Source organism: Centropristis striata, chromosome 24, assembly GCF_030273125.1.
Source record: "Centropristis striata isolate RG_2023a ecotype Rhode Island chromosome 24, C.striata_1.0, whole genome shotgun sequence".
In the NCBI taxonomy this organism is placed as follows: Eukaryota; Metazoa; Chordata; class Actinopteri; order Perciformes; family Serranidae; genus Centropristis; species Centropristis striata.
In genome coordinates, this window is record NC_081540.1 from 12,913,485 (window position 1) to 12,941,210 (window position 27,726).

The 27,726-nt window shown below is 40.2% G+C and overlaps 1 protein-coding gene across 1 annotated transcript in view; it reads right to left on the reverse strand.

Moving 5' to 3' along the window:
• Positions 1–4,416: 4,416 nt before the first annotated feature.
• Positions 4,417–27,726, reverse strand: part of ahr1b (aryl hydrocarbon receptor 1b) — a 36,335-nt gene continuing 13,025 nt past the window's right edge. Inside the window, exons 4-12 of the mRNA XM_059328068.1 lie at positions 24,116–24,205; positions 21,309–21,435; positions 20,806–20,942; positions 16,328–16,533; positions 16,080–16,189; positions 13,873–14,014; positions 11,633–13,115; positions 7,360–7,546; positions 4,417–7,238 (exon numbers count right to left, since the gene is read on the reverse strand). Of these exons, the coding sequence (XP_059184051.1) occupies positions 7,400–7,546; positions 11,633–13,115; positions 13,873–14,014; positions 16,080–16,189; positions 16,328–16,533; positions 20,806–20,942; positions 21,309–21,435; positions 24,116–24,205 (2,442 nt within the window). The 3' untranslated portion in view covers positions 4,417–7,238; positions 7,360–7,399. The remainder of the gene's footprint in view (positions 7,239–7,359; positions 7,547–11,632; positions 13,116–13,872; positions 14,015–16,079; positions 16,190–16,327; positions 16,534–20,805; positions 20,943–21,308; positions 21,436–24,115; positions 24,206–27,726) is intronic.

The window sequence follows — 27,726 nt, forward strand, 5'->3', positions numbered from 1 at the left end:
CCTGCTCAGATTTATTCTCCTCATGCTCACGTTTTGCGCTCGCACTCTTTCTGCTGCTTTCTTTCAAAATGTTAGCTTGAACTCAAAAATCACATGCTTGTGCTCACATTTCTTCTTCTTGGACACAAACATTTCGCTCGCACTCAAATATGTCCACACGCTCAAATCTAAAGTCTGTGCTCTCAAAACGTTTGTGCTCGCACTCAGAACAAGCTCGTCCTCTCAGGTTGAGGTAACTGCTCAGACTGAAGATGTCCCTCCCCTGCGCTTACAATAGTGTGTTTCACCGGCCAATGGGGAGACAGCTTGAGTGTGGACCAATCAAATGACGGATGCCGTGTCTTGGGTGCGTTCCTTCGCCCATTTTGAGCGCTCTGTAGGGGCGGGTAGTATATCGTCTGTTTGTAAAACTGCTTCTCTCTTAAAATACAACAATTTACCATATTAGCCAGCTATTTGAATTGTCACCTATTTAAGAAACAAGCATATTTATGTATAATTAATCTTAAGTAATCCTTAAGAAGAGTTATCTTAGATTTTTTTCCAATTTTATATTAGCGGGATATATTTTATATAGTATAAATACTCTTCGTGGCATAGTAATATTACGGTAGTCGAATGGTTAAGCTGCTATTTAATGCATGAACATGGGGCGCCGGTTTGCATAGGTGTAACCAGCGTGATTAAAAAGGTATAAAAAATATGCTATGAACATTGGTGCATGTAATGCAGTGTATTACCTTCATCTACTACTAATTAGTAATCCTATTTACGTTGACTGTATACGTTGATTGATACAGATAGAATTTCTTCCATAAATGTGAGGTTCAAAATGTGGTTTAAGAAGCTTTTTAGGGAAGATACTTTATGCTTTGGCTGAGTGTTTTATCAGCTGTTGGTCAGTGATCGCCTCTGGTATCAGTGTGTGTTTGTTTGCTTTCGGCCGGGCGAGACTTCACACATCTGCTGGTGCAAAAAGCGCAAAGAAAAGGGGTGGAAATGGACGATACTGGTGTGTGTGTGTGTTGTCGGTTCAGTGACAGCAGCTAAAAGCTTCCTCAGGTTACTGGTGGCGTGCGTCACTTCAGTTTGTAAAATCTCTGAGGTCCCATGATGCAGTTCAGGGAGGATTTAGCCTTTGTGATAATTCTCCTAGACACACAAACTAATCGTTGTTATGTTTTCATTATTGCTGCTTGAGTCATATTGGCATTTGTGGTATTCAGTTTTATTGTGTTTTCTCACATTATTCCTGTAATCTTTGCATTTTATTTGTTTTCTCTTGTTTTATGTGAGTTTTTTTCACAAGTGAAATACTATAAATTAGTGGTGGAATGTACATTTACTCAAGTACTATACTATACAATTTTGAGGTACGTGTACTTTACTTAAGTATTTCAGCTTTATACTTCTAAGAAAAGTATAAAGGACAAAAAAGTCTGCCCCACATATTCTACATATTGAACTATTTCCATGTTTCCAGCCTGTCCTGTCCTGTCCTCTCAGCTCTGTGTAAAAAGATTTTCAGTGAATATTTGTCACATGACCGTTCATCTCAGCAGAATCAATCACGACTTCACAGTGTTGCTAAGGAGCAGAATTTAATGTTTTTAACAGGATCTGGTGCAAACAATCGAGTGCAAACGCTTTATTTTTGGACATGTTTTAAATGAGACGATTATGAAGAAATATCACTATTTATTATTAATTTATTGCTACTATAAATAGTCTCTGTGGAGCCAGGTTACATCGCTGAAGCCAGATTTACTCATAATAATTCTTCTTCTCATTACTTTTGTTACAGTTTCTTTCCACAATTAACAGTGTATTTTTGCTTTGGTTCCAGAGGGTTAATTCACAAAGCAGGAACACTGGAAAATGTATAACTTCTGCTGCTGTCGAACACATCTTAGTCCTACGTGCTGTATTGTCTGGATAATATGACTTCAATTATCTTCAGGTTCTGCTATCGGGAATACAGGTTTATTGAATTAAAAAAAAGATGGAATTTAACATAAAACACATGATCAATTTAAAGTGATTAGACATTTAGAAAAAAAAAAAAATCAAAAATCATAAGTATATTTAGTCAAAATAAGCCCTACCTTGAGAAAATTACAGTTCTGCTTATATAATTGCATCAATAACAACAGTAATATATTTGGAAAATAAAAAACAATCTGAGTGGGTATTCTGCATAACAAGTACTTTTACCTTTGATACTTTAAGTACATTTTGATGCTGATACTTTTACTGACTTTTAACTTGTAGAGGAGTCATTTCACAATGTTGTATTAGTACTTTTACTTAAGTAAGGGATCTGAATACTTAAATATTGACATGATTAGAATCTGACCAGTAAAGTGCTAACACATCAGCATGTAAATAAATAATAAATAAACCTCTCAGTTGTTATTTAATCACAATAACCAGATGAAAAGAATGCTAAAAGAAGTAGAATGTCATGTTGATGTGTAGAAAGTCTAAAAAATGAAGCTTTGTCAGGTCAGTCAGAGCTACTTTTTTAATCTTGTGAATTTCTTACCTAACCTTGCTGTAATGACTGTCACAGTTTGGCTGGCTGGCTACTCTGCCTTCACACTGCCTGAAGGGGGGGCAGCCCATCACTCAGGTGATGGTTGAGCTGGGAGACTACAGGAAGGAGTTTCAGGCTCTGAAAAGACGATAAGAGAGACGTTAGCACAATCAGACCATAGACAGTTTAAATAATGGACGTAGTGACCGTGACGTCATCCATTGGTTTGTGGCCCGCTGGAAGCATCGAGTTCAGTGTTACGCTCGTCGCCATCTTGTTTCCGATACGGGGAGCAGACCATATTTGGACTGTGGAGGAGGAGAGGGATCTGATCACTGACTACAGCCTCTCTACACCTCAACCTGACTGAGAGAATGTTTTTGCAGCCACACTTAGCGCCCCCTGTAGGAATTTTCCGTAGAATGCAGCTTAAGGCACTTCCTGGTTTGCCTCCCTGCTCAGACCCGGAGGTTGCCGCCTGAATCAGACAGAGGAGACGATTCCGTGTGATTGCACAAAATCCTTTATTTCCAGGATCCAAGAGCACATTTTCAACACACGGCTCAAAGACAAACTGCATTTTTAAAAAGTTTGTTTACGTACAGCTACAACCTTCAGTGATAAAAGTAGCAAAATAAAGTCTGTGTGCTTTTAAAAAAATGAACCACAACAAAACAGCTTACAGTTAGAGTTTGGTTCCAAAGTCGAGTTTGACTCAACGAAATGGCTGATAACACAATGAAAATATAAAACAATTAACAGTCACTTTAAATGTTACCTGGTGGACAAAGTGGATTAAAAAAAAGATTATTATGTAAAATGTAGCTCAAGTGTTTTGAAACATACTGAATGATGGACAGGCTTACCGTTATGGCACCGTTTTTGTTTTGAGCTAAAGTGACAAACATGACAAAGTTAAACACTCTTGGGAACAATATTCATACAACATGGAGTCATAAAATGCTTTTTTTTCTACAAGACTACTTTCAGTGCTGGAGAAAGAGTTTGTAAGAGCAGTGATTTTAAAGTAGTGCTTGCAACAACACCATTAAAAAAACACAGTTATATACACACACAACCATTTTTTGTTTGTTTTTAAAGCGCCTTGGAAAATGATTGTCATTTTATAATCTTTCATACAGCATTTGATCTCACAACTGGTTTAAATATTCTGTTTTATAACAAAAGTCAGTTTACAAAGAAATTGCAAAAACAAAAAGACAAGAGGCATATCTGTAAATGCATTTTTGTCGTTGTGACGGTTGTCATCAGCTACCAAAATCCACCACTTTTCACTTTTAAGCACCTTTATGTAGTGAAATAAAAGCTTCATGTTTCAAACGCCTTTACAGTTTACAAGACATTCAACAATGGAGCAACTGCAGACACATGTGTGTTCACATGTTTCTCATTTGGTTTTTTGAGTCAGTGCTAAATGCTAAATGCTGTCCAGTCTGTTGTACAGCTCTTTATGGGCTTTTAAATGGCAGTAATGCTGCGTTCATGTCACATCTATGGAAGCCCATTTCTGCTAGTGTCATTATGATGAGAAACTTTCTCAAAATAACAACTTAGTTTTTCAAGTACTTAGTTTTTTATTATAATGACTTAGTATCCCAAAATAATAGGTAAATATCTCAAAATAATTACTTAGTTTTTCAAAATAAGACTTAGTTTCTAACAAAAACAAAACTTAATTTCTCATAATGACTCAGATTCTCACAGAATTCTCAGAAAGACTTGGTCTTTCAAAATAATGACTTTTTTTTTTTTTTTTGTTTAATAATAATGACTAAATATCCCAAAATAATAAGTAAATATCTCAAAATAATTTCTCAAGAAAGTTTCTTGTTATTTTGATATGCTATGGGATTATTTCAAGAAAGCTTGTCATTCACACTGACAGGATTTCTTTTCCATCAAAAGGTTACATTTTATCATATTTTCTTTTCTTTTACTGGCCGAAAGGGTCTTCCAAACACATCAGCAGTGAGCTAGTTTAAAATTATTGGTTATAATCACACATAAAAACTAAAAAATAAGCACGTATAGATTTTTATAAATGTCAATAATCATTTCAATCATACCCTAAATTAAAAGTCATTGAAAAAAAATTATTTGGATACAGTATTGTTTAAAAAAAAAACTCAACACATGTAAATTGTAATTTTCTTCAACATCACTTTGCGTTAAAAAGCTGCATGTGTTATTTACAGTTAATGTGACATGACATGAACACAGCATGAGCTCATGTCCCACTGATGGACATGGGAAGTTATGATTCTTTGTTTTAGTTATACTGTTTCTGTCTGTGAGTGTGAAGTATGGACTATCACAGTGTTTGTGTTGATGGACATCTTCAAACTCTGTACACTGTAAATGTAGCAGCTTTAACAGAAGTTAAATGCATTTGAGCATTTCACAGTCCTGTGAGGAAAGTCTACATTGCAAAGGAAGGACAAAAACTATTTGGACTTTATATTCGAGCTTGTGTCTGTTAGCTCTGTTCTGTTCCGTTTGGTTTGAGTTTCCAGCTAATACTACGGATCAAGGAGCACTTTCACTTTGCTTCTGATCTTTACTGTAAATCAGTTTCTACACATGAACATAACGGCCAGATATGAAAATTAAAAAAAAGACATTTAAGTGCATATATTCTCTCAATTATTTGTGATGACAGGAAAACAAAAACTTGAGAAATACTTCCATGCACTTCCTCTTCGGCCTTCGTTTGTGATCTATTATTTACAATTAGGTCCTTAATGGATTACTGCGTGCATGTAAGTGCACTCAGTGTTTCCCACATGACACGACTGCAGGATAAAGTAAGCGGGAGTCTGACTGGCCGAGGCCGCCGAGACAAGGCATTAACGGGAGATTTTCACACTGTCTCCAATCAGGAAACACAAATGCTTTTTTGTTTGATTTCAGTGCCACTGGCGGACAAATCAGATCCTTTCTGACTCTGTCTTTAGTGCACAACATCATTGTAAACCTCGAGTAGGCTAAAATGCAGCATTAGGATAAACAGCTGCCACGTGTGTTTTTTCTGTGGCAGCGGCAATAAATAAAAACTTTCTGATTTTAACCTTTCTACTATCTGTTTAAATCTCATCTCAACAATATCAACGATAAGAATGAAATGCTGTTTTGTTGACATGTAAAGCACCAGGACGAACGACATCTACGGACCCTACAGGTCGTCTACATCTACGAACAAACGCTGAAGTGTAAATCATCTGTTGGTGTGTTCGGTCCAAATCTCATGGCTGTAATAAACGTTCCCTCTTCACGTGATTAACATTCCCGTATGAGGAAAAACAAGCAGATTACAGAATCACTGGATGTATAACTATCCAAAGTTATTTGACTTTCAGTATGGGGCTACACTAGGGATGATAATAATTAACCGTTAACTGACAACAAGAATTTTGACTCAATCAGTTAAACAGTAAATAAATATTAAAAATAAAACTTTCGGGATGATATGGGCAACCTTATTTGTTTTTGGAGTCACTTATTGGAGAAATACCAGCAACACCTGGTATGCGTTTTCGTACACTTATAATCAGACCAATTCTAACAAATTCCCCATTTTCGGCTGCATGGTATGCAAATATACACGGAGTAAACACAGGTATTTCTGTTGTAAAATCCTAATTATTAACGTGAATTAAGGAAAACTTTATGGAAGGGCAGTGCCCAGTCCTCATACCCCTTTTGGACCAAGGCAGTTCCAGGGCTGGTTCGGAGCAGGTGCTTAATCTCAGAACCAGTTCTTGGCGTTTCGACTGCCAAAGAACCGGCTCTGGGCCAGGGAAACTGGTTCCAGAGCAGCACAAACTTATTGCTGGTCTCCGACCACGAACCACTTATGTCAGGGGCGGCATTGTCATGACCAACAAGACCAAATAAAACATGTATCAATCAGTTTATTTTATTGGTTTAAGTGCAATGTGATTGATATAGGCTTGTGTTTGTGGGATAGCGTTAGCTTACATTAAAGTCTAGCATCTTACGTTCACTGTTAATAAGAACGTAATCAACATCCAGAGCGATCAAGATGAGCAGAACAAATGTGTTGTACCAGTCGTGTTTGGATGCCAATGTAGGCTCAGAAAGCCAAGAGCAATATTTGTAATCAGACGATGTGGTCCGCCATTGTTTTTATTATAGTCACGGAGAACGGAGATGTTTCCAGACATATACAGTGATGTAATGACGTGGCTCTCGAGCCTGTGGAAAAGCAAACAGGTTCTGAGACAGTTTGTTTGAACCAACTGTGAACCAGCACCAGAACCAGCACCAGAACCAGCACCAGAACCACCCAGGAAAAGAACTAGGTTTGCGAAAAGGGGTAATGCAACTTGGACTCGGTTGCCTGCCTGTTAGTTTGCGGTTAATGGTCTGTTATCAAGGGTCAGCCTATCGTTTAGAAAGAAATTGCATCCCTAGACTATCTCTTTCCTCTCTTCAGGACTTGAACAGTGTATTTACAGGTCAGAAAGTGATGAGTTTTGGCTCCGATCAGGTACATCCTCCAGCAAACTGGAAACACCAATGCTTATCCAAAGACGACAATTAAACTTTCAGTGAGCACTTGACTTGCAATATCATAATACGCAGTGTGGCAGATAAAAAAAACAAACTTTCCTGGTCACGTCTGTCGGTTCTCAGAGTAGCAGGAGTGTGATGTCTGACACTGAAACAAAGAGAAGCTGATATGAAGTCCTTTATGGGAAAAAGAATGTTTTACCCTCTCTTTTTTAGAAGGTAGAAAAAGAGGTCATATCAAATAGAGTCTTTCTTTTTTCCTTCTGTACCTTCTCTTCTCTTCTCCTCTGATACTCTGCCATCGTCCATTCAGAGGAAAAATCCAGATTTCTGGGGGTCCTGCAGGGCGGGGAGTCCGTCTGAGATTTCACCTGTGGCCACGCCATTTCCATTGGGCATCAGGCACGTCCTGATGTACGCTGCGTTGGTGGCACTGAGGAGGCAACTGTTCTCCAGCTGAAACACACAGTCACCAAAATGTATTACTTATTTCATTATTTTCTTTGTAGACATTTCTGCCAAGTCTCAATTTGATTTTATTATTACTTAAAGGTATAATATGTAACATTTTTGCATTACAAACCTAGCTAAAAATCGACTTGAGCTATGTTACACATTTTGTTGAGTGTGTTGTGTGCTGTATATTATTCCAAGTGTTTCCAACTATTTTTGAACCAGAGCAATCTGTAAACTGCATCCAATCTAATTTCTAACAGAATGGAACCAACTTAATGTCTTTATGAATTAATATGTTTAATAGCTACTGGGTAGTAAATATTGTTCAGTTTAGAAGCTGATACATAAAAATCCATTGTTTACTCCCTCACTACTCCCTCCAAAGTGTAGTGAGACGTCACCATTGACCTTAACCACCAGAAGCAGGTCAGGTGAGGCGGTGAGCTGTTTGAATGGTGGACCTGGAGTCCCGAGAGACGCCGTGACACAAGGAGGCAGAGTGATGGAGGAGACATTAGAGGAGGCAGACAGAGGAGGGTGGAGTACTCTTCACTATGTAGCTGCTGTGATGTGTAAGTCACAGTGACTGTAATCCTAAACAGCTTAGTTAGCACTGAAGCTGTTAAAGTGTCACAGCAACCTGAGTTTCTTATTTCCTGTTGCATTTGGAGCTCTGATGCTGTCATATTGTGACGCATTAAATGTGCTTTCAAAGGAAATTAATAAAGCTCATAGACATTTACACACTAGCAGCAAGGCAACTTTTTTCATAGCTAGTAGGAAATGTACAAAGTTACACTGGTTAGTCTGTAATTGTTGATGATAATTGCAACATCTGCATCTTTGTTGTGTTCATATACAACATCTGTGCCACTCTGTCACAGGGAGGCAAACCAGGAAGTGCCTTAAGCTGCATTCTATTGAAAAACAGGGGTATGGCTGGTGGCTGCAAAAACATTTCAGTCCATCCATTTCAGTACAAAATGAGAAAACTGATTTATTACCTCAGGAATTTTTTTAGGACAGCACTCTGGTCACAATCGCTAGTTAAAAAATCTTCTTCAAGACAATTTGATATTTGTTATGGTTGGAATGACACTGAACATTGTACAACAAACCAAATATAGTGTTATATTAATGCTATAGAATATTGCTCTGTTATCTGTGTACTTGACATACTTTTACAAATGATGGTGCTACATAATAAACAATGTGTATTCATTGAGCATTCTCATCATTATGTTATCCTTGGAGAGGTTTAACTCTTCTATACAGATGACAGTACATTTTCTCCACAGCCTATAAAATAAAAGTGAATCACACTACACTACACTACAGTGGAGCCCTGCTTCTATCTGAGCTGAGAATAGACCGGCTGCATTGGCTGCCTCCCCCTCCATCCTGCATTCACAGCATTAGGTAATGATGACAGTCAAATTGTAGGTCAGCCCCGCTCATGCTTGACTGGCCAGCCTGCCAGTATTTTTCTTTCAGCGACAGTCATTGACCCTGAAGAATAACAGTGGAGGCTGAATAGGGCGGGGATGAATGGATGCCTGCCGGGGTCGGCCATCTCTGGGGCCGACCTTATTCTATTCATTATTGTACTCTTTCTCACTACTGCCTATTTGCTTCTCTTTCCCCTCTTCGGTCCATTTTCTCATATTATATTATATGTCCCTTGTTATCCCACTGTGGAACAATAACACTGAGAAACAGACGGAGTAGAGATGCAGACAATTTGATCTGATTATCTGGCAAATCACAATCACGACTCCATGAAAGCTCCATGAATGTGTACATGGTTGATTTTCTTTTTGTAGGTGGTAATTGGAGTATTTTACAGCAAAAGTGAGATTTCAAACTAAAGCACACTTCATACAACTTAAACTTTACTACAGCAATTTGTTTGTTTTTTGCTTGTTTAACCAATAGGATGACTGGCCTTTGTTAGAGCTCACAGCTAAGTTAACAATGCACACTTGTTCTACAGCGGCAGAAGAATAAACCAGAGGTACCATTTGTGTGAGATCCTGAGATTTTCCTGGTTTAAATCCTGCTTCAGAGTGAAATTTGGCAGCGTTGATTGGCGAGGTATAATTACCTTGTTATGTTTTTTTTACGATGGGAATTTCTGTAGACCTTCAGCTACACGAGTCTTTGTACTTCAACTGATTAGCATTTTTGAGGATGACATTCCCCAGCTTCTACTGCTCTGTCATTACTGGGAAAAGTTTTTGTTGGACTTTAAATAGAAATTCCTGCTTCCTCTTAACATGATGCAGTCTCATTAACCAAGCCACATAATGTTACTGGGATCTGAGTTTATGCTCAGTGGTGGGTCTGACAGTGCATCAAGATCCCAAACATTAAGTTTCATAAAATGTTATTTCTCTGTCAGCACCTACTTTATTAGGTCTGCAACTAACAGTTATTTACAATATTCATTTATCTGTAGATTAAATTCCCAATTGATCATGTTAAAAAAAAGTTGGAAATGGCTACCAAAGGCCCATTGCAATCACCCACTGGTCATACTGACAAAGATAAAAGTGCTGGTTTTGTACGACCAACCGTCCAAAATGCAAATATTTGAGGAGCTGAAAGGAAAAATGAAAAGCTGTTGTTTGACTTTTAATCATTGGTGTATATGGTTGAGCAACAGTCAAAATTTGAGGGGGCATTAAAGTATGTCTGCATGAAGTAAAGGTGATGTCACGTTTGATGCTGATAAACGAGGCACACGCTGTAATTCACACATAAAACAGAACTTCCCCTGAAAGCATGGCCTGAAAGGCAAGTAAAAGCCCATTACTTATTCAGGCTCATACAGAGAATAGATTCTAGTGGACTCTATTCTCAGTTAATCTGTTCTGCTCTGACCCATCTCCCCCTCGTCTTATTTACATGGCATGTCTGGTCGCATCATCACAGTTTACACTGAGCTCTATGCCAGCCCGGGGCCTCTGTGTGCTGACTCGGAAAAAAATCCATTTTCATGACAGTGAAAGAGAACAGCGCAGGGTTGAAGGGTTGTAGATTCTGCAGCCCTGGGTTTGTTGATATTTGAGGGCAACACAGACTTCAGGCCTTCGTCAGTGGGCTAGGATCAAGAGTTTGGCTCTCAGAACAAACAGTTTTGAGGCGAGCTGGCAGCTTGAGTCGTTTTTCAGATGGTAAGAAGGAAAAGAGAAAGACAGGACAGGCCTGAGACAGAAGGTCTTAGTGGGGCTCAGGATGACTGTTAAAGGATCTAGTAAACATTGCTCACCTTCTCAAGGACATGCAGTTGTTTTAATGGGACTGCTATTAAGTGGGACTGTCATTTAAATAGGAAATGACCCTCCAACCTCAGTGTTTAATGAAACTTGCTGCAGGATCATAAAACCTGCACAAATCATTTTGTCGCGCTGGATTTAACTGAATGACCCCAAGAGTTAGTAATTGGACTTGATTGACAGGAGGATAAAATGCTTCTTCAAAAGAAAAACAAGTCCTTGAAATCATATCTGAGTCAACCAGCTTCTTATGGTTTGTTCATACCATACGTGATTACACATACAAGGTCAATGCACAGTGAGGAATTTGGGTGACTCATACCAGACGATGTGAAAGACCTTACTCTCGTTTTTTAAAGTTTTCCAATCAAGTGAGAAATTAGTTTGAAGCCCTGTTGTGAAAGCCGATCAGCGTTGAGATTTTCCTGCATAACGTAGCTCTGATTGTTCTGAACTCATTATATCATCAAGCATTGTAAAACAAACTGTTTGCTTGTTGTGTTGCGGACAGCCCTGACATTGCATGAATTCAGACATTTTACACACCAGCATGATGTTGCGGTTATTCCAGCATAATTGTATCTGTGTATTTGAATTAAATCACAGTAAAACATGTTTATTTGGGGTTCATATAGTTAGAGATGTGACAGCACAGAGTAGAAACAGAGTAAAAACAGAGTAATATGCCTCTGTTTATCTGAAAAAAAGTAATGTAGAAGGTTTTTCTGCATCTCTTGATGCAATTCAATTGACTAATGAGGTTAATTTTAGTCAAATTCTACACCGTGACTTCATCCTGGTCTCTTACCTTGCTGTGAGTGGAGTCTTGTGTGGTGGCAGTGTTGAACATGCTGTAGGCCTCTAATGATGGCAGACCGTGCTGTGGCTGGGACAGACCCAGTAACTGCTCTAACTCCAGTGCCGAGCTCTGGGTGGGACACTGGGGCAAACAAGAGGGTGGCGGCTGCTGCAACATCTGCTGGTGTTTCTGGTGACCCTGCAGCTGATATGGCCGAGCGCTGGACACCAAACTCTGGTAGTGACAAACATCTGGCGTGGTCATGCCGTTTAGCGCCGTGCCGCTTGTATGTAGCGTGTTGGAGATGTTGTAACCTGTGCGGCCGAGCTCCACGTTTGGCGGAAATGCTGTGTGTCCATTCGGGATGTAAGATCCGTTTGTGTGATTCTGGAAGCCGGGCAGCGGAGCAGTCTGGCTGCTCAGGAGCTGATGGGACTGGAGGTGGAGCGAGTGCTGGTCCGTCCACTGTTGACTCGACTCCAGAAGTGAGTTGATGTGTTTGTGTTCACCGTTCACCGGTGAGGCTTTGAGTACAGTATGTGGGTGGTGATGGGAGTGGTTGTTGGGGTGATGGTGGTTCTCTGTCGTTACCACCCAGTGACTGTTAGGAATCCCAGTTAAAATCTTACCGTCCACAGTTGCGGGCTGGGAGACAGACTGATTCTGTGGCGGCTGAGCTTTCACAGGCTCACCTGAGCTGATGTGTTGCTGCATTTGTTGGGACAGCTGGACGATGGGAAGAGCTGGCGGGACAGCAGATGTGAGGCACCCCTGTGGCTGCTGGGAGATACTTTGGGCCGGTGAACCATTCGCAGGTCCAAATCCACTTCTGTCTCCTTGCTCCTCCCCTCCTGCCCCACTTTCAAGTGAGTCATGGATGTAGGAGAGGATTTCGTTGTTGGTGAGAAGGTCACCAAGTGTTGGGATGTGGTTGGGGCCCAGTTCCACCTGGATCATCCTCTCGTCCAGCAGCAGGAGCTCCAGGTCCTCAGCATTCAGTCCCAGGTTCTCCAAGGCGCTAAAAAGCTCACTGTTGGAGCACATTTCCTCCCCGTCCAGGGAGAGGGAGTCCAAAGTGGCCAACAGTGGGTCGTAACTGGATGTTTTGTTATTGCATGGCTCCGTCTCCCCGTTACATGCAATTTGCCAGCTGTTGCCACATAACAAGCCGCCAAAACCATCACCGTCACCTTGCTGCTCACTAAAAAGGCTGCTGTGGTAAGACATCTTAGGCTCTGTGTCCGGCTGGCAGACATACACAGACTCATCCTGGCTCATCAGAGCTCCCAGCAGGGACTTTGGGTCCAGGTCGTCTGAAGAGCTCTTGTCATGCTTTCCTTTCTTGGACTTGCTGCCTTTGGCTTTGCCCTGGAAGGAATCAGGGAAGCCGTGCAGTGGGTAACCGGTCTGGTAGAGCATCGCCTCTCCAGTGGCAAAGGTGAAGGGAAGGTGCATCGATCGCTTCCTCAGGTGTTCCCCTCCTTCCTCGTCACTGTGAGAAATACATTAAGTGTTACAGAGAGAAATGAACAGATGAATAGGCATAATCTCAAAAATAAATATCATCATCCACTTACACTAAGGGCCTCTGCGTGGCGATGATGTAGTCTGGCTTTTCATCATAAAACGTGCACAATCATTTTGTCGCGCTGGATTTAACTTAATGACCCCAAGAGTTACTAATTGGACTTGATTGACAGGAGGATAAAATGCTTCTTCAAAAGAAAAACAAGTCCTTGAAATCATATTTGACTCAACCAGCTTCTTATGGTTTGTTCATACCATACGTGATTACACATACAAGGTCAATGCACAGTGAGGAATTTGGGTGACTCATACCAGGCGATGTGAAAGACCTTACTCGCGTTTTTCAAGTTTTCCAATCAAGTGAGAAATTTGTTTGACGCCCTGTCGTGAAAGCCTATCAGCGTTGAGATTTTCCTGCATAACGTAGCTCTGATTGTCCTGAACTCCATTAAATCATCAAGCACTGTAAAACAAACTGTTTGCTTGTTGTGTTGCGGACAGCCCTGACATTTTACACACCAGCATGATGTTGCGGTTATTCCAGCATAATTGTATCTGTGTATTTTAATTAAATCACAGTAAAATATGCTTATTTGGGGTTCATATAGTTAGAGATGTGACAGCACAGAGTAGAAACAGAGTGGAAACAGAGTAATACGCCTCTGTTTATCTGAAAAAAAGTAATGTAGAAATCTCAAAAATAAACATCATCATCCACTTACACTAAGGGCCTCTGCGTGGCGATGATGTAGTCTGGCTTTCCGTTCTTGTAGACGAGTCTGGCGTTGGCCTGGACCCACTTCCACCGGTTGTCCTTAGTTAGCAGCCTGAAGACGGTGAGGCCGCTCTCGCCCGTCTTTATCACTGGAATCACATCAGGCGAGACATCAGAGGCTCTGTGTCACTGCTGTTTGTGCTCTGCACACCCCGCAGTGTGCACACACTCACACTGCATTTGCTCAGTCGGGCGTGCTTCTGTGATGAAAGGCTGCATGCTGATGTTCACTTTGGCTACATGCACATGTTACAAGTCCTGTTTGCACACACTTAAGCGGCCCAACACACATACATACACCATGCCATCCTTCTAGCTCCGGTCCCTCATCTCCACGGCTCAGTGTTGTGCCTGTCGGTGTGTGTAATTGTGGTGCAGGTCATGTTTCTGTGCTGTCTTGTTTCTAAAAAAGCTTCATAGTGAAGCACAGAACCATTGGAATGTGCTTTCTTCAGACTGTGCAGACTCACATACCATTGAACAGCTGGGGAACGGTTATTATGTGTTCATCACATGGTTCAGACAGCTTAAGGAAGAAAGATTTAAGGCAAATTTTACACAAACAACACCTGCCAACACTATCAACACACAGGGAGGCGTGAATTTACTCATCGGCAAGAGGCTCGTGCTCATGGCAGCGTGAGATGTAAATATTAATAGTGTCCTCCTGGCTGAGCTGTAACGTGATACAGTTGGCGGGTGTAGCTGGATAGAAAAAAAAAAGTTCCTATGTGAAAGTGCTCAGGATAAGGTCTGTGGATTATCTATGGTAACCGGATCATGATTTCTGGAGACATTGTTGTTGAGCAGAGTTGGGTCAATTGCTGGTTTTGCAAGTAGGCTGATCCAGCATTTGTCATAATGACACATTCTAAACAAACTAAACAGTAGTAATAGTACATCAGCAACCTGTGCCAACAGTATTTGGTAAACAGGTCCAGTCCGGTGTTTGGCTTGATATCAAACCAATTTGAAGACTTTTACATTGGCCCAACAGAGAGTTTTTTAGAAATGAAGATATGTATGTATTTTTGATGTTGGCATGAACTGTCCCTTTTTCATGTTTAACTATGATCTACCTAAAGACAAAAATCCTGAGTACCACACTCAAGAGAGGAAACGTCATTGCCCATTTTGCCACTTAAAATTATTTTTGGAAATCTGAAAAGCTTTTCACTCATTGTTGCATGTTTTTAGCAGTAAAGTCACAAGCTCCTGACCTTTAGAAGGAACTGGCATCGAGGTTCTGTGACCTATGATTCGATTATGGCTTCATTTTGTTTGACTTTCCTAATAATGATGGTTTTTCTCATAATCTGATTACAGGAGTAAATATTTGTATTTTCCAACTGGGCCAATTGTCTCCACTCATATATCTTTAAAATGGCATCATGTGTTATTATCATGTGGATTCTGTTGTGCTGTCTGGAAACCTGCCTTCCCATCTGTGCGTGCATTAGAGCATGTTTGTATCTATGTGCTGTATGTTTCCAAATGCATATGCATGTATTTTCGTTTCTGTATGCATGACTACATGCATACAGTATGTGTCTTTGTGAGAGAGCGTGTCTGGTAGCAGCGCATTGGGGCGCCATGGTTACGACTAACCGGGTCATCCGGTACACAAGGTAAGTAGGGCACTTGACTCTCACTTGGAGATTTCCTCCATCATCAACAGACGTGCAGGGAGCATGTTTGTTTGTTTGTTTGTTTGTTGCATGTGTTACAAATGTAATGTTGAGCCATACTCAATTCACACACTGATTCTCGATGACTGGAAAGCTGCAAATGTCTCGTTTTTGTGCTGGTAAAAAAGTCAATAAATCAACTACATCTAATGACCATTACTCTGTAAGCAGCCTTTTCAGTGTTTAGATGTTGCTAGATGTTAGATGTGAGTCTGGACATTGCCAGCAGTAATTAAAAATGGAAGGTGATTCTTACAGAATTAGGAGAAATATCATCAGAATATCATTATTAGTTACATTCCTTCTTTCCTCTTTGTGGCAAACCACAAAAATACACTGTGCAAACTCATTTTTGTGCCTCACTAGGGACTTTTTCACTAAAAATATTGAGAATTTTTCCAATAAAATTATCAACAGAACAACCAACAGATCCGTTGGAGTTTCAAAAGCTCAGCTGCTGACTTACTTCGGACATGGTTTTCGGCACAGTACAGCATGTCGGCAGCATGAATGAACTGGTATCCCGAACCTCGAACTCTCAGCTCCGCCTCAGTGTAGCCCAGAACAATTTTACCCCTGAAAATCCAGGATAAACAGCAGATACACACAAGAATTACTGTTTAATAATTGTGAGATGAGTTAAAAGCAATCGGGTAGCTTTATTCTAGTGTTGCAACAGTTAACAAAATTTGTGATGTTTTTTAGAATACGCACTTTGCGTCGCAGGCCATGGGTGTGAAGTCGAGCTTGTGTTTCGTCCTGAAGATCATGTTCCTGGTCCTGATTTCCAGGATGGCCGGAGGCTGGAGGGGCGTGGCGATGGCGAACAGGGCGAGCTGAGGCGGCGTGCTCCCCTCGCTGTCGCTCTGCTGGCGGCTCTGACCGTGGAGGAACTTGAGTCGACCCTGGATGTTGAGCGCCTGAGAGGAGAGCGCATAAATCACAAATAAGATGAAAAGCTGTGAATCCATTTCCTCTTTTCCCTCTGAGACTATTGCATCAATTTCCACAGCAGACGAGTGAGTGCTGTTTCTTTTCTCCCTGTCGAGCACCATCAGCCTTATTTATCCTGCTGGGTAATGTGGAGAGAAAAAACACTTTAGCACACTGTAAACACACTGGGGCCACTGGTGTCTCTAACTGGAAACCCTCCAGCTGCTCTCCCTCTGGTCACATGACTCACTGGTTGTCACTATTTGAAAACAGTGATTAAGTGACAGCGACTTCATGCATGACTGATCACCAAAACTAAGGTTCATAGTGCTCATTTAACACCAATCGTAGGTCGCAGTATCTGAAGTAACTCATTTGTTAGGTGACATATTTACCTTTATTAGTCAAGGCATGATTCTATTTTTTGGGGTAACTCTGGTTGCTAATAATCACCTGCTTCAAGGCAGTAGAGTTGTCCCTAATGTTAAAAAAATATATAATTGAGTTTATCCTTCCTCTTATGTTAGCTTTCTGTTAGTATCTCTATACATGAAAAGATTAGTTTTAATATTTTTTGTGTGGCTCCCTGGGCCTTTTTGACAGCATACCCTTCTTTAATTTTTCAATTAAAAAAAATTGTAAAATGAACCTCAAGATAATTATATAAAATAAATGGTTCTGTTACCTCACTATTACTGAGGGGTATTAGAAGACATCTCAAATGTTTTATTATCGTACCGTATCGTATCGTATCGTATCGTATCGTATCGTATCGTATCGTATCTATTTCACTAAATATTGTTTTATAATCTTATATTCTAACTGAAACAACACAAACATTATAATTTTCACTAGGGCATAATTTAATGAAATAGATTTTTTTTGTTTTATTTTGTTTAAATAGAAGCTCCTGCCAAAGTCAAAAAGCCTTGATGCAATAAGCAGAAGTTGTGCGGTACTTTTATGCATTTAAAACCTAAAACTAGAGGAAGGTTGAATAGATCTTGTGTTGGTTTTCTGTTTGAATACAACCACATATTTTCTCCAGACCTCTGTGGTTTAGGCAAGTTAGCTGTACTGTGAACACTATCTGTATAACACTAATGGAATCTGGGTTTGTAACTAATTTGCCAAGTGAACTGGTAGTTTGAAGCACAAAAAAGCCTCTATATTGCAGTGAGCTTGTGGCCTTTCCTGACTCATCATCAAGCCAAACTTTATTTGCAGGGTACAGTCATGCTCCTGAGACGAGACATTGTGACATTTCCTCTAATCCTCCCCTCAGGAAAACCTTTCTGTATCTCTATATTTGCTGCTGATAAACAATGCGTTCCTATGGAAGCCCAGTATTCATGTTAAATAACATTTTGACCCGTCATAGGGCCCCGAGCCCCATGACAGGCAACAATGTAGCTTTAAGCTGCCTTTAAGTCCTACAGTCGCTCAAGCAAAGAGCAGACACTCGGCAGCTTGACCTTACAGCTCTACATAGTTTCTGTCATGGCTGACCCCACTGGCTTTGGTGTTTCCCCTGCCATTATATTAGCTGACAAGGATTTATTGAATTTGTTAATTTTGTCAGACCTGGACTCAAGAAAAAGGTTCTCCTGTTGTTACACAGTATTTATGTTCACTTAAATTAACAGTTTCAATAGAACTACTTGTGACATGTCATATTTGACTTTGACTGAACATTTGCTCTCACTTTGCGATACAAATATCGGGATATATATCGTATATCGATATTCAGCCTAAATATATCAGCCCTAATGTTAGGAAGCAAAAATGCCAACATATTCTAGTTATTGCTTCTATAATGTGCAGACTGACCTGTTTTTGTGTCATTATATAACTATAAACTGAAAAAAATTTGAGTTTTGGACGGCTTATTACTCAGGAGGGACCTTTATGTCGATGTTATGACATTCTTTATGCTAAATAAAGAGTCAATTAACTGTATGACAGTAACTGATATGACTTTTGGTCCTTATCACCCAGCCCTACTCAGACCGGTGACACATAAGGAAGGGCAAGTGACCTGAAACAAGAGGAAAATTACTTTTTAGTCAGACAAGACAAAACCTCACCACGGTGGGACACATTTGCTTTTTATGAAAAATAAATATATCTATCATTCAAAGACTGGCCATCATTTTCCAGCAAGATGCATTTCCAAGAACTGAACAATGTCTGATATTAAAAAGCAATCTATATATTTAAATAAATATTTAATATAAATATTTAAGTTCTTTGAAAGACAACGACATTATCAACCTGTTGGTCTAGGCAGTGACTCTGGACCACCCGGGAAGCACAGCGGGGTGACCGAGAAGATGACTGCGGTTTATCCGGCCGCCACACTCGTCTCCGTGGTCAAACCAGCTGCTGCTAGAGCTGCAGTGCATGTTACTCTGACCTTTATGGTAAACGCATTAAAACAACCTAAAACGACATGTCACTTCATTTGCTTTTCATATACGGTGTTAACATGGGAGTATATACAAAATACCTTTGTGAAAATTAGATGAGTGGGATTATATTTATAGAAAGTATGAATAATGTTTCTTATAAATAAAGTAATCCCACTACATTGGGTGGGAAATTCTTTGCTCTTTGATTTTTCAAAGAATAAAGAATCAAAATCAGGTATTTTTACTAGATCAATTCAAGAGGTGCCTAAATCAAAGTCCCATACTTGTACTTGATGAGTAGCTGAGACTAAACTTCAGTCAATGAAGTGACATTACCAAGCCAGCAGCAACCAAAGCACAAACTACAAACACGTACTTTCTTCAAGCCTTAATATCTTGTCAGTAAAAAATACATTTTCAGCTTTAAGCCAGGCTTTATTAACTGTTGAGGTGATTTGGATCCAGTTGCTAGTTGCAAGTCAACAATTAGATTCCACATTCACCTGATTTGACTTCATCTGGCATCATTACTCCGTCTTTCACATCTAACTGTGTGTGATGGGACATGTGAAACTGTACTGTGCAGAGAAGGTTTCCCTACAAAGACCTCTTAAAGCGAACCACTTTCTCCTGTCTGCTGAGTTCCTCTCATTCTGCGCCATGTCGTGTGAGGACCCCCACCTCCTCTGTTAGCTCTGGTTAATTGACCTTGGTGGGTTTAAGGGCCTGCAGCCGTGATGTCAGGAATCTAGCCCTGAATAGCAGGAGGGATTACAAAAAACAAAGCCAAAGCGACTGGTAGACAGAAGCAGAAACCTGGCTTAATGCTCACGCAAACGCACTGGGAGGGAAGACGGAGAGGCGCAAGTTCGAATCCCTTCACAAGAGGTAAAGGGGTAAAAAGGTATAAGGGTAAGGTAAAAAGCTATGAAACAGGGACCCTAACCATATCAATAGTGTACTGTTCTGAACTGGCAAAAAGGTCAATCCCTGCTGAGATAAAGTATGCCCTTCAAAAACACAACAACAAAATAATAACTGATTCAAGAGAATCCAATTCTGATAAAGTGAGCATTTAAGCACTAAAATGTCAAGTTTTAGTCATGATTATATCTATGAAAATAAAAATAGAGCAAAGGCATTAAATCTTCAAAAATGAGTAGCTGGATGTAGTAAAAATTTGCCTTTTCACTTGATAAATGATGATTAATTTTCTTTCATTCCCGCATTACAAAGTTGCAAAACAGTGGACCCTGAGGTGCCTTGCTTATGGGAGATCCTTTTCCACTTTTCCCAGAAGGGTCTTTCATTGCCACTGAACCACAACATGTTTTTCTCCATGTGCAGCTAACTACTGTAGCTGAAGTAGCAGTGGCTTGTCTGGAGCTACCAACCCTGACTAAGCAAGTTCCCCCTGTGCTCCTGTCTCCTGTGAGCGGTGGGAGGATTAAGGCCCTTTTCCCCACGACCCCGAGGCTCTCTTAAGGCGGATTACAGGAGTAAATGGTGGCTTCTGATCCCTGAGGGACTCTGAGGTGGCACGCCATACTGCGAGCAGCACCAACAGGTCCGAAAACACCACAAGCCTCAAATATGGATGAACCTTTATCACTGTATTCGACTGTGACAGTGCATACCAATAACCATGTCTCCAAGCTGGTGAACAGATTCATCTACGCTATATGTTTAAATGTGATAAAAATAGAGCTCACATCGCATTACACCCCTGAAAAACTGCCTCACACTGTTTAGGAAACAAATTATTAAAAGTATTTGTTTCCAACTATTGGTATTGTTCTTCTTATCTATTGCGTGTGTGTATCTGTTCTACTGAATTATCAGTCTTACCAGGAAGCCGGAGGAGTTGTCCAACAAACAGCGGAAGCGGCAGACAAAGCCTCGCTCCAGGAAGGAGGAGTTTTCAGGTGGAAGTTGGTCGGGGTTGTAGCTCACCAGGCAGGAAGAGGTCGACACGGACTCACCATCTGAGGACGTCAAAACACATCTCATGTAAATGTGTGTGTCTTTATTATAGCCACTATCACATTGGTAATGTAGAAGCATGATGTTGTTTGCTGCAATGTGTCGGGCGGCAACCATGTTGTTTTATTTCAATTGTATGACTGAGAACTAGTTAGTTAGCAAACCTAGCTAACCAGTTAGCATGGTAGTGAAGGACCTTTCCCCTGAGCCAGGACAAAATGGAAACGATGTTTCATTTCAATTGTATGACTGAGTATTAGTTAGTTAGCAAACCTAGCTAACCAGTTAGCATGGCAATGAAGGACCTTTCCCCTGAGCCAGGACAAAATGGAAATACAGCTGAACTGAACTGTCTATGGTTAACAGACCTGTGGAGGGATCTGTGGGGGGGCCGAGGCCGGCAGGGGGGTTGAGGGCCCAGTGCAGGTTGCTCCTGAACTCCTGTTGGTCTTCAGTGTGGATCAGCTCAAACACACTCTGATGCATCACGTCGGTCTGACAGGAAAACAGAATTTATATTATGATATAGTTACACAGAAAATACAGACATTGGACACCTTTGTGACTGATTATGAGACTATACAAGTTCAGGCAGATGATTTGTTGAAGCAGTCACTATCAGCAGGTACCCTGAGGGGTGTGTTTGATTCCGTTTGCCTTGAAGTGGGGCCAAAAGAAATCAAGTGTCGCTGAACATTTGGTTCAAATAGTTGAAATTGGGCCAAAGACCCGCTATGACCCTGATATCTGTCGTCCAGACCCAGCATGACCTGGCTGAGGCCCAGAGGAGAACCACCCTCCCAGTGTGGGAGGGATCGAACTCAGGTCACCAATAAGGAATTTTGACAGGCAGAAGTGTTATGTGAAATACTTCTCAAAAAAAATGAGAATGGGAGTTATTTTTCTCATTGTTCAGGCTTTAGGCACCCTGGCCATACAGTGCTGCAGGCCAACCCAGAGCTTAACATCACCCTGGTTCTTTCAAGAAAAAGCCAATAGGATTTTTCCACTGGAATTATATAAATTTTGTTATTCTTAGTAAGATAATCTTCACAAATGTAGAAGTAAAAAGCTAACATTGGACTGTAAACAAACTTCACCACACTGACAGTTTCTACAGATTTTGGCAGCCATTTATATCATGTGTAGACAGACTTAAACTGGGCAAGTATGTGGGTCCATTTAGCCTGGTACGTCTGTACTGTGTGTCTTATGTCTTACTTTTTCCTTTTGTCTATTTTGTATGTGTATAAGCACTGTTGATGCTATGTTTTTGTGCACAGTTTGTACATGTAATATTAATTTAAAAAAGTTTATTTAAAAAAAAAAAAATACTGCTAAAACCGCATTCACTTTAAGACAAGGGACCCAGCAAAAATTCTGGGTTTTGGACTCCTGCAGCACTGATGCAAAGGTTGTGCTAAGCTAAGGGTGGCTAGGCTAAGAAACATCCCAGTAGGCATAGATGTGTGCTTACTTTAACTTAGCACATGACAATAACATAATCATACAACCACTGTGGCAACCCCTTCAGTAAAATTAAACGGGATGCATCATATTGTTGTATTATTGCCTATGGTGGAGGGATTATATCTCTCTCCTGGCCTGGGAACACCTCGGGGTCCCCCAGGAGGAGCTTGACATTGTGACTGGGGAGGGGGACGTCTGGAATGCCCTGCTTAGTCTGCTGCCCCCGCGACCCGGCCCCGGATAAGCGGAGAAAAATGGATGGACGGATGGATGTCTGACTATAAATATTTCTTGTTCTAAGCAGCGGAAAAAACCTACAAAAACACCATCTGAGTCTTTCCTTTTAGTCTGGGTGTTCTTTTCCTACTTGCTCCTCAGTTGTGTCTTATTTACTGGGGTTGCAACAGACGTTAACACCGAGTGTTTTCTGTTTCCAAACACTCATCGTGAGCAGAGACAGCCGCTTCACCACAGATTTGGATTTGTTGGCTAAATGCATGGTGACGCGCCTCAGGTGGACAGGGAAATGAGGGCTGAGAGGTGATGTTTACACCTTTGTGTGTGAGCGTGAAAGGGGGGAAGATGCGTGTGCTTAGTGTGCTTTTAGTAAGCACTCAGACTGTGAGTATGTGTGTGTGTGTGTGTGTGTCGGATAGACAGACAGACTTTAGATAATGTGATAATCACATTCTCCAAAATTAGATTAAAGTAGAGGCAGCGGCACTTGGTTGTGAAGCCAAATGGATTAACCATTGCTCCATATGTGATTTTGTTTCAATCCTTAGGGCACTCGGGGTGATGTGTTCACTTGCTGCCATCAAGGTCCACCTGCCATGAACCTAATGTGCACATGTACTCCACCTTTCTGCCTCTCTGCAGCCCCAAAAAACTTTATTAAAAGACAATTTACTACTTTAAAAGATATTTAGACAAGACTATTAGACATGTAATTAATGATATGTTCTACATGTTATGCCTCACAATCCTTTTGTGAATTCACCCCTCAGTGCTGTTTTGGAGGAGATGTTAGCTTTCTTACCTTAATGAAACAAGCCAAACTAAAGGTGGACACAACACATATTCCAAAATATAAATCAGCCAGTGGGTCGAGATCAGGTGGCAACCTCCGGGTCTGAGCAGGGAGGCAAACCAGGAAGTGCCTTAACCTGCATTCTACTGAAAATGCCAGCAGGGGGTGCTGCAAAAGCATTTCTGTCCATTTATTTCAATACAAAATGAGAAAATTTAACTTAATGACAGTTTATTTTAACGTTTTGTTCATTAAAATGTCTTGTTCAGTGTTTGGTTGGACTAACAGACACTCCAAGGAGTCGCTGTTCAGTTTTCTGAGGTAAGTAACATACAATTTGTTATTGTTTTTTGCTAGCCAAAATGAACATCCCAGTTAATGCTCCAGTTATGCTAACATGAATTAGCAGCGACTTCTCTCAGTCAGGTTGAGGTGTAGAGAGGCTGTAGTCAGTGATCAGATCCCTCTCCTCCTCCACAGTCCAAATATGGCCTGCTCCCTGTATCAGAAACAAGATGGCGACGCAAGATGGCGACGAGTGTAACGCTGAACTCGATGCTTCCAACGGGCCACAAACCAACGGGTGACATCACGGTCACTACGTCCATTATTTATACAGTCTATGGTTGAGATAAACAACTGGAAATATGCTTGAAAATGACAGGAAGGTTGTACCTGATGGAAGCCGAGGTAATCTTGGATGGTGTGGGAGCAGAAGAAGATGATTCCCTCAGCTGTCACCACCAGGACGAAGCCATTCAGAGCCTGCAGAGAGAAAAAAACATTTTATTTCATTTTAATAATGATTATAATCATGTTTAACATGTGAACAAGAACTGCAGTTCCTTGATTAGCCACTTGAAGCTGGCTCCAAAAGCAAATTAAGTGTTCACTATATTTAGAATATTTTCCCCACTTTAACGGTTTCAGTTCCCTGAGGAAAGGGCTGTCTGAGGACAATGTTAAACAGTAATTTGACCTCATAGATCATTCAAACTAACCCTTTAAAAAACAAAGTCACACAACAACACAAGCAAACTAACCGATTGAGGCTGCAGTACATTGCTTAGCTTCTTTGTAGGTATCGACTATGGATGTATATGTAATAAAATGTCAGGAGGTTAACAAAACAACAACATCTGGCATGTACAGTCATGGAAAAAAATATTAGATAATTGTTTTCTTCAATTTCTTGTTCATTTTAATGCCTGATACAACTAAAGCTACATTTGTTTGGACAAATATAATGATAACAACAAAAATAGCTCATAAGAGTTTAATTTAAGAGCTGATATCTAGACATTTTCCATGGTTTTCTTGATAATAACCAAAATCATTATCAAGAAAAACATGGAAAATGTCTAGATATCAGCTCTTAAATTAAACTCTTATCAGCTATTTTTGTTGTTATCATTATATTTGTCCAAACAAATGTACCTTTAGTTGTACCAGGCATTAAAATGAACAAGACATTGAAAAAAACAAGGGTGGTCTATTAACTTTTTCCATGACTGTATATGCACACAACAGCTTCATTTATTTACTCTCTTTTAGGACACCAGTCATTGATGATTACTCTATAAAATGCAAAAGCGTTAGCATGTTAGCAAGCCAAACATATGAGCAGATTTACTACCCAAACTATCAGAGAGGAAAGAGAGGAAATGGGACTGCAGAAAGAATAAGAGACGACTAGACTTCTCCCCCAGGCAGAAAAAGAGGAAGATGCGGAAGAGGAGAGGCTGGAGCTGAGCGGAGACGAGGAGGAGGAGAAGAGGAGAAGGAGGTCAGTACTGGATGACTAACACCTCCATCATCGCTCCTCCTCTCCCTCCTCGAGCCTCGGGGCTCAGTGAGGAGGTGATGACACTGCGTCCCGACACCGCAAAGAGTCACAGCGGCATCCTGCCAGCATCCGCCTACACCTCACTGATGAGGATGATGATGAGGATGACCTCCGTAGGAACACAGTCTTTATCTGAACAGACACTAATACACTCCTCATTTCCACATCAGATGGAAGATTTATGGCGCAGCTGTTGGGTCAAAACTTTACATTTCCTTTTGAAACCGCTTTAAAAATCCATTACATGATGTCAAAAATTCATTAGCATCAGGCCTAAAACAAGACAGCTTCTCTTAGCTGTTGAATAATTGACATTTAGGCAGGAGGGTCTTACTTGATAGCAGCAATGTGTGACTAGAAAGAGAGAAAACCTAAATCTCCTTGTTCTATCAACATAAACATCTGTGCTATTGGCCTGGGTTTATTACTTCACTCTGATGGGCTGATTTTAAGGTCACTGCACAGTCCTGAGCTACAGTAGCTGCATAAGAGTAAGACTTCGCAAACACATTTAAATTAATAACACCTTAATCATCAAGTGGGCATGATACAGGGGGATTCATTCTCCATGTCAGGCAGTACTCGTCAATAGCAGCCTTAAGTAAAAACATAATTTTCCAAAAGGAAAATGACAGCAAATATCATTAGCTTCCAAATGACTTTGATTGGTTTTGATTAGTCCTGAAACAGTTGGTGATTTTGTTGTGTATCTGAAATAAAATGTTAGGTAAGGTTGGGCGATATATCGATTTAAAAAACATATTGATATATTTTTAAATGCGATATGGAATTAGACCATATCGCATATATCAATATAGTTCAAAATGGTTTTTTTTCTTTATAAATGCTGCCCTTACTTGGGGTTTGTCATATTAAAGTTCTTATTATAAAGTTCGAAATGTGCACTTCATGGAGCTTTGATTTAAAAAAAAAAAAAAAAAAAAAGTACTCCTGTTGTTGTACAGTATTTATGTTCACTTAAATAAACGGTTTCAATAAAACTACTTGTGACATGTCATATTTGACTTTGACTGAACATTTGCTCTCACTTTACGATAAAAATGTCAGGATATATATCGTATATCGATATTCAGCCTAAATATATCGGCCCTAATGTTAGGAAGCAAAAATGCCAACATATTCTAGTTATTGCTTCTCTAATGTGCAGACTGACCTGTTTTCGTGTCATTATATAACTATAAACTGAAAAGAAATTGAGTTTTGGACGGCTTATTACTTAGGAGGGACCTTTATGTCGATGTTATGACATTCTTTACGCTAAATAAAGAGCAAATTAACTGTAAAGTTGTTCAGACATTAATCAATGATAGAATTATCAATATTTACAGCCCCAGTTTTTAAGTTTATGTCAACAAGGTCACTTTTCTCATTGTGTTCTTTATGGCTGTAGCATATTTTCATAGTTGGCTTTGTGACTGTTTTAGTGACAAGCAACTTTTTGTCAAACAATTTTTTTGTTAGCAAAAACTTCCTAAATCAAGTCATTCTCATGAGCCACATTTTACTATACAACCAACAGAAAAAGACAAAACAATATATCATGTTATATTTTAGTCACTGCATTGTGACACAACAGTCATACATTATTGAATTAAAAACCTGACAATGTTAAACAGAATGGATTATTTATCCATGATCAGATTTGTTTTTTAATCCAAGATGTATTCTCGAAAAGAAGACCACAACAAAAACGGCAAGCTGCAGTAGTGACCACACCCAACAGGCACACATAACCACACACACACACACACACACATGAACACATATAGAGCATGCAGAGTGCATACAGGCACTGTGTATAAATATTTACTGTAGATTCATCTGTTTGTTGTCTCTGTCACATGACAGTCCAATGGGAGCAAACACAGGAAAACTCTCTCTGCTCCTGTCTCAGCATTTACCACAGAAGAAGAAGAAGCATTTCCCCAGAACACGTTTTGGCTCAGTTCACATAGACTCTCTGGTCTATAACTGGACCATATGAAGGGCTGTGTTTAAGATTTGGTGATATACTATAAAACATCCAAGAATACTTTAAATGCTTTTAGTTGACGCACACATCCTTCATCCAAAGCCCCTTCACTTTAATAATAGATGTGTTCACCGGCTCTGTATAATTCATGGCCCGGTGTCTGTAATGGAACAGAGCAGCTGAAGGCAGGAAGCTGCTGATCCTTGATTCTTCACTGCTGCAGTGACCCATTTACTCCTCTGGGATCAATGCAATTATCAATAAACTGATTTATGGCAGAAAAAACTGTGTCTACTTGTGTGTTGCACTTATAGAGACACATCTGCAATGCCGCACTTTCAGGTGTTTTTACGGTCATTTCAAATAAGATCGCCACCTCCAGTGTAGGTATAATTGATTTATACATATTTAACTATCTAAATGTGAAATTTCATTTATGTACATGGA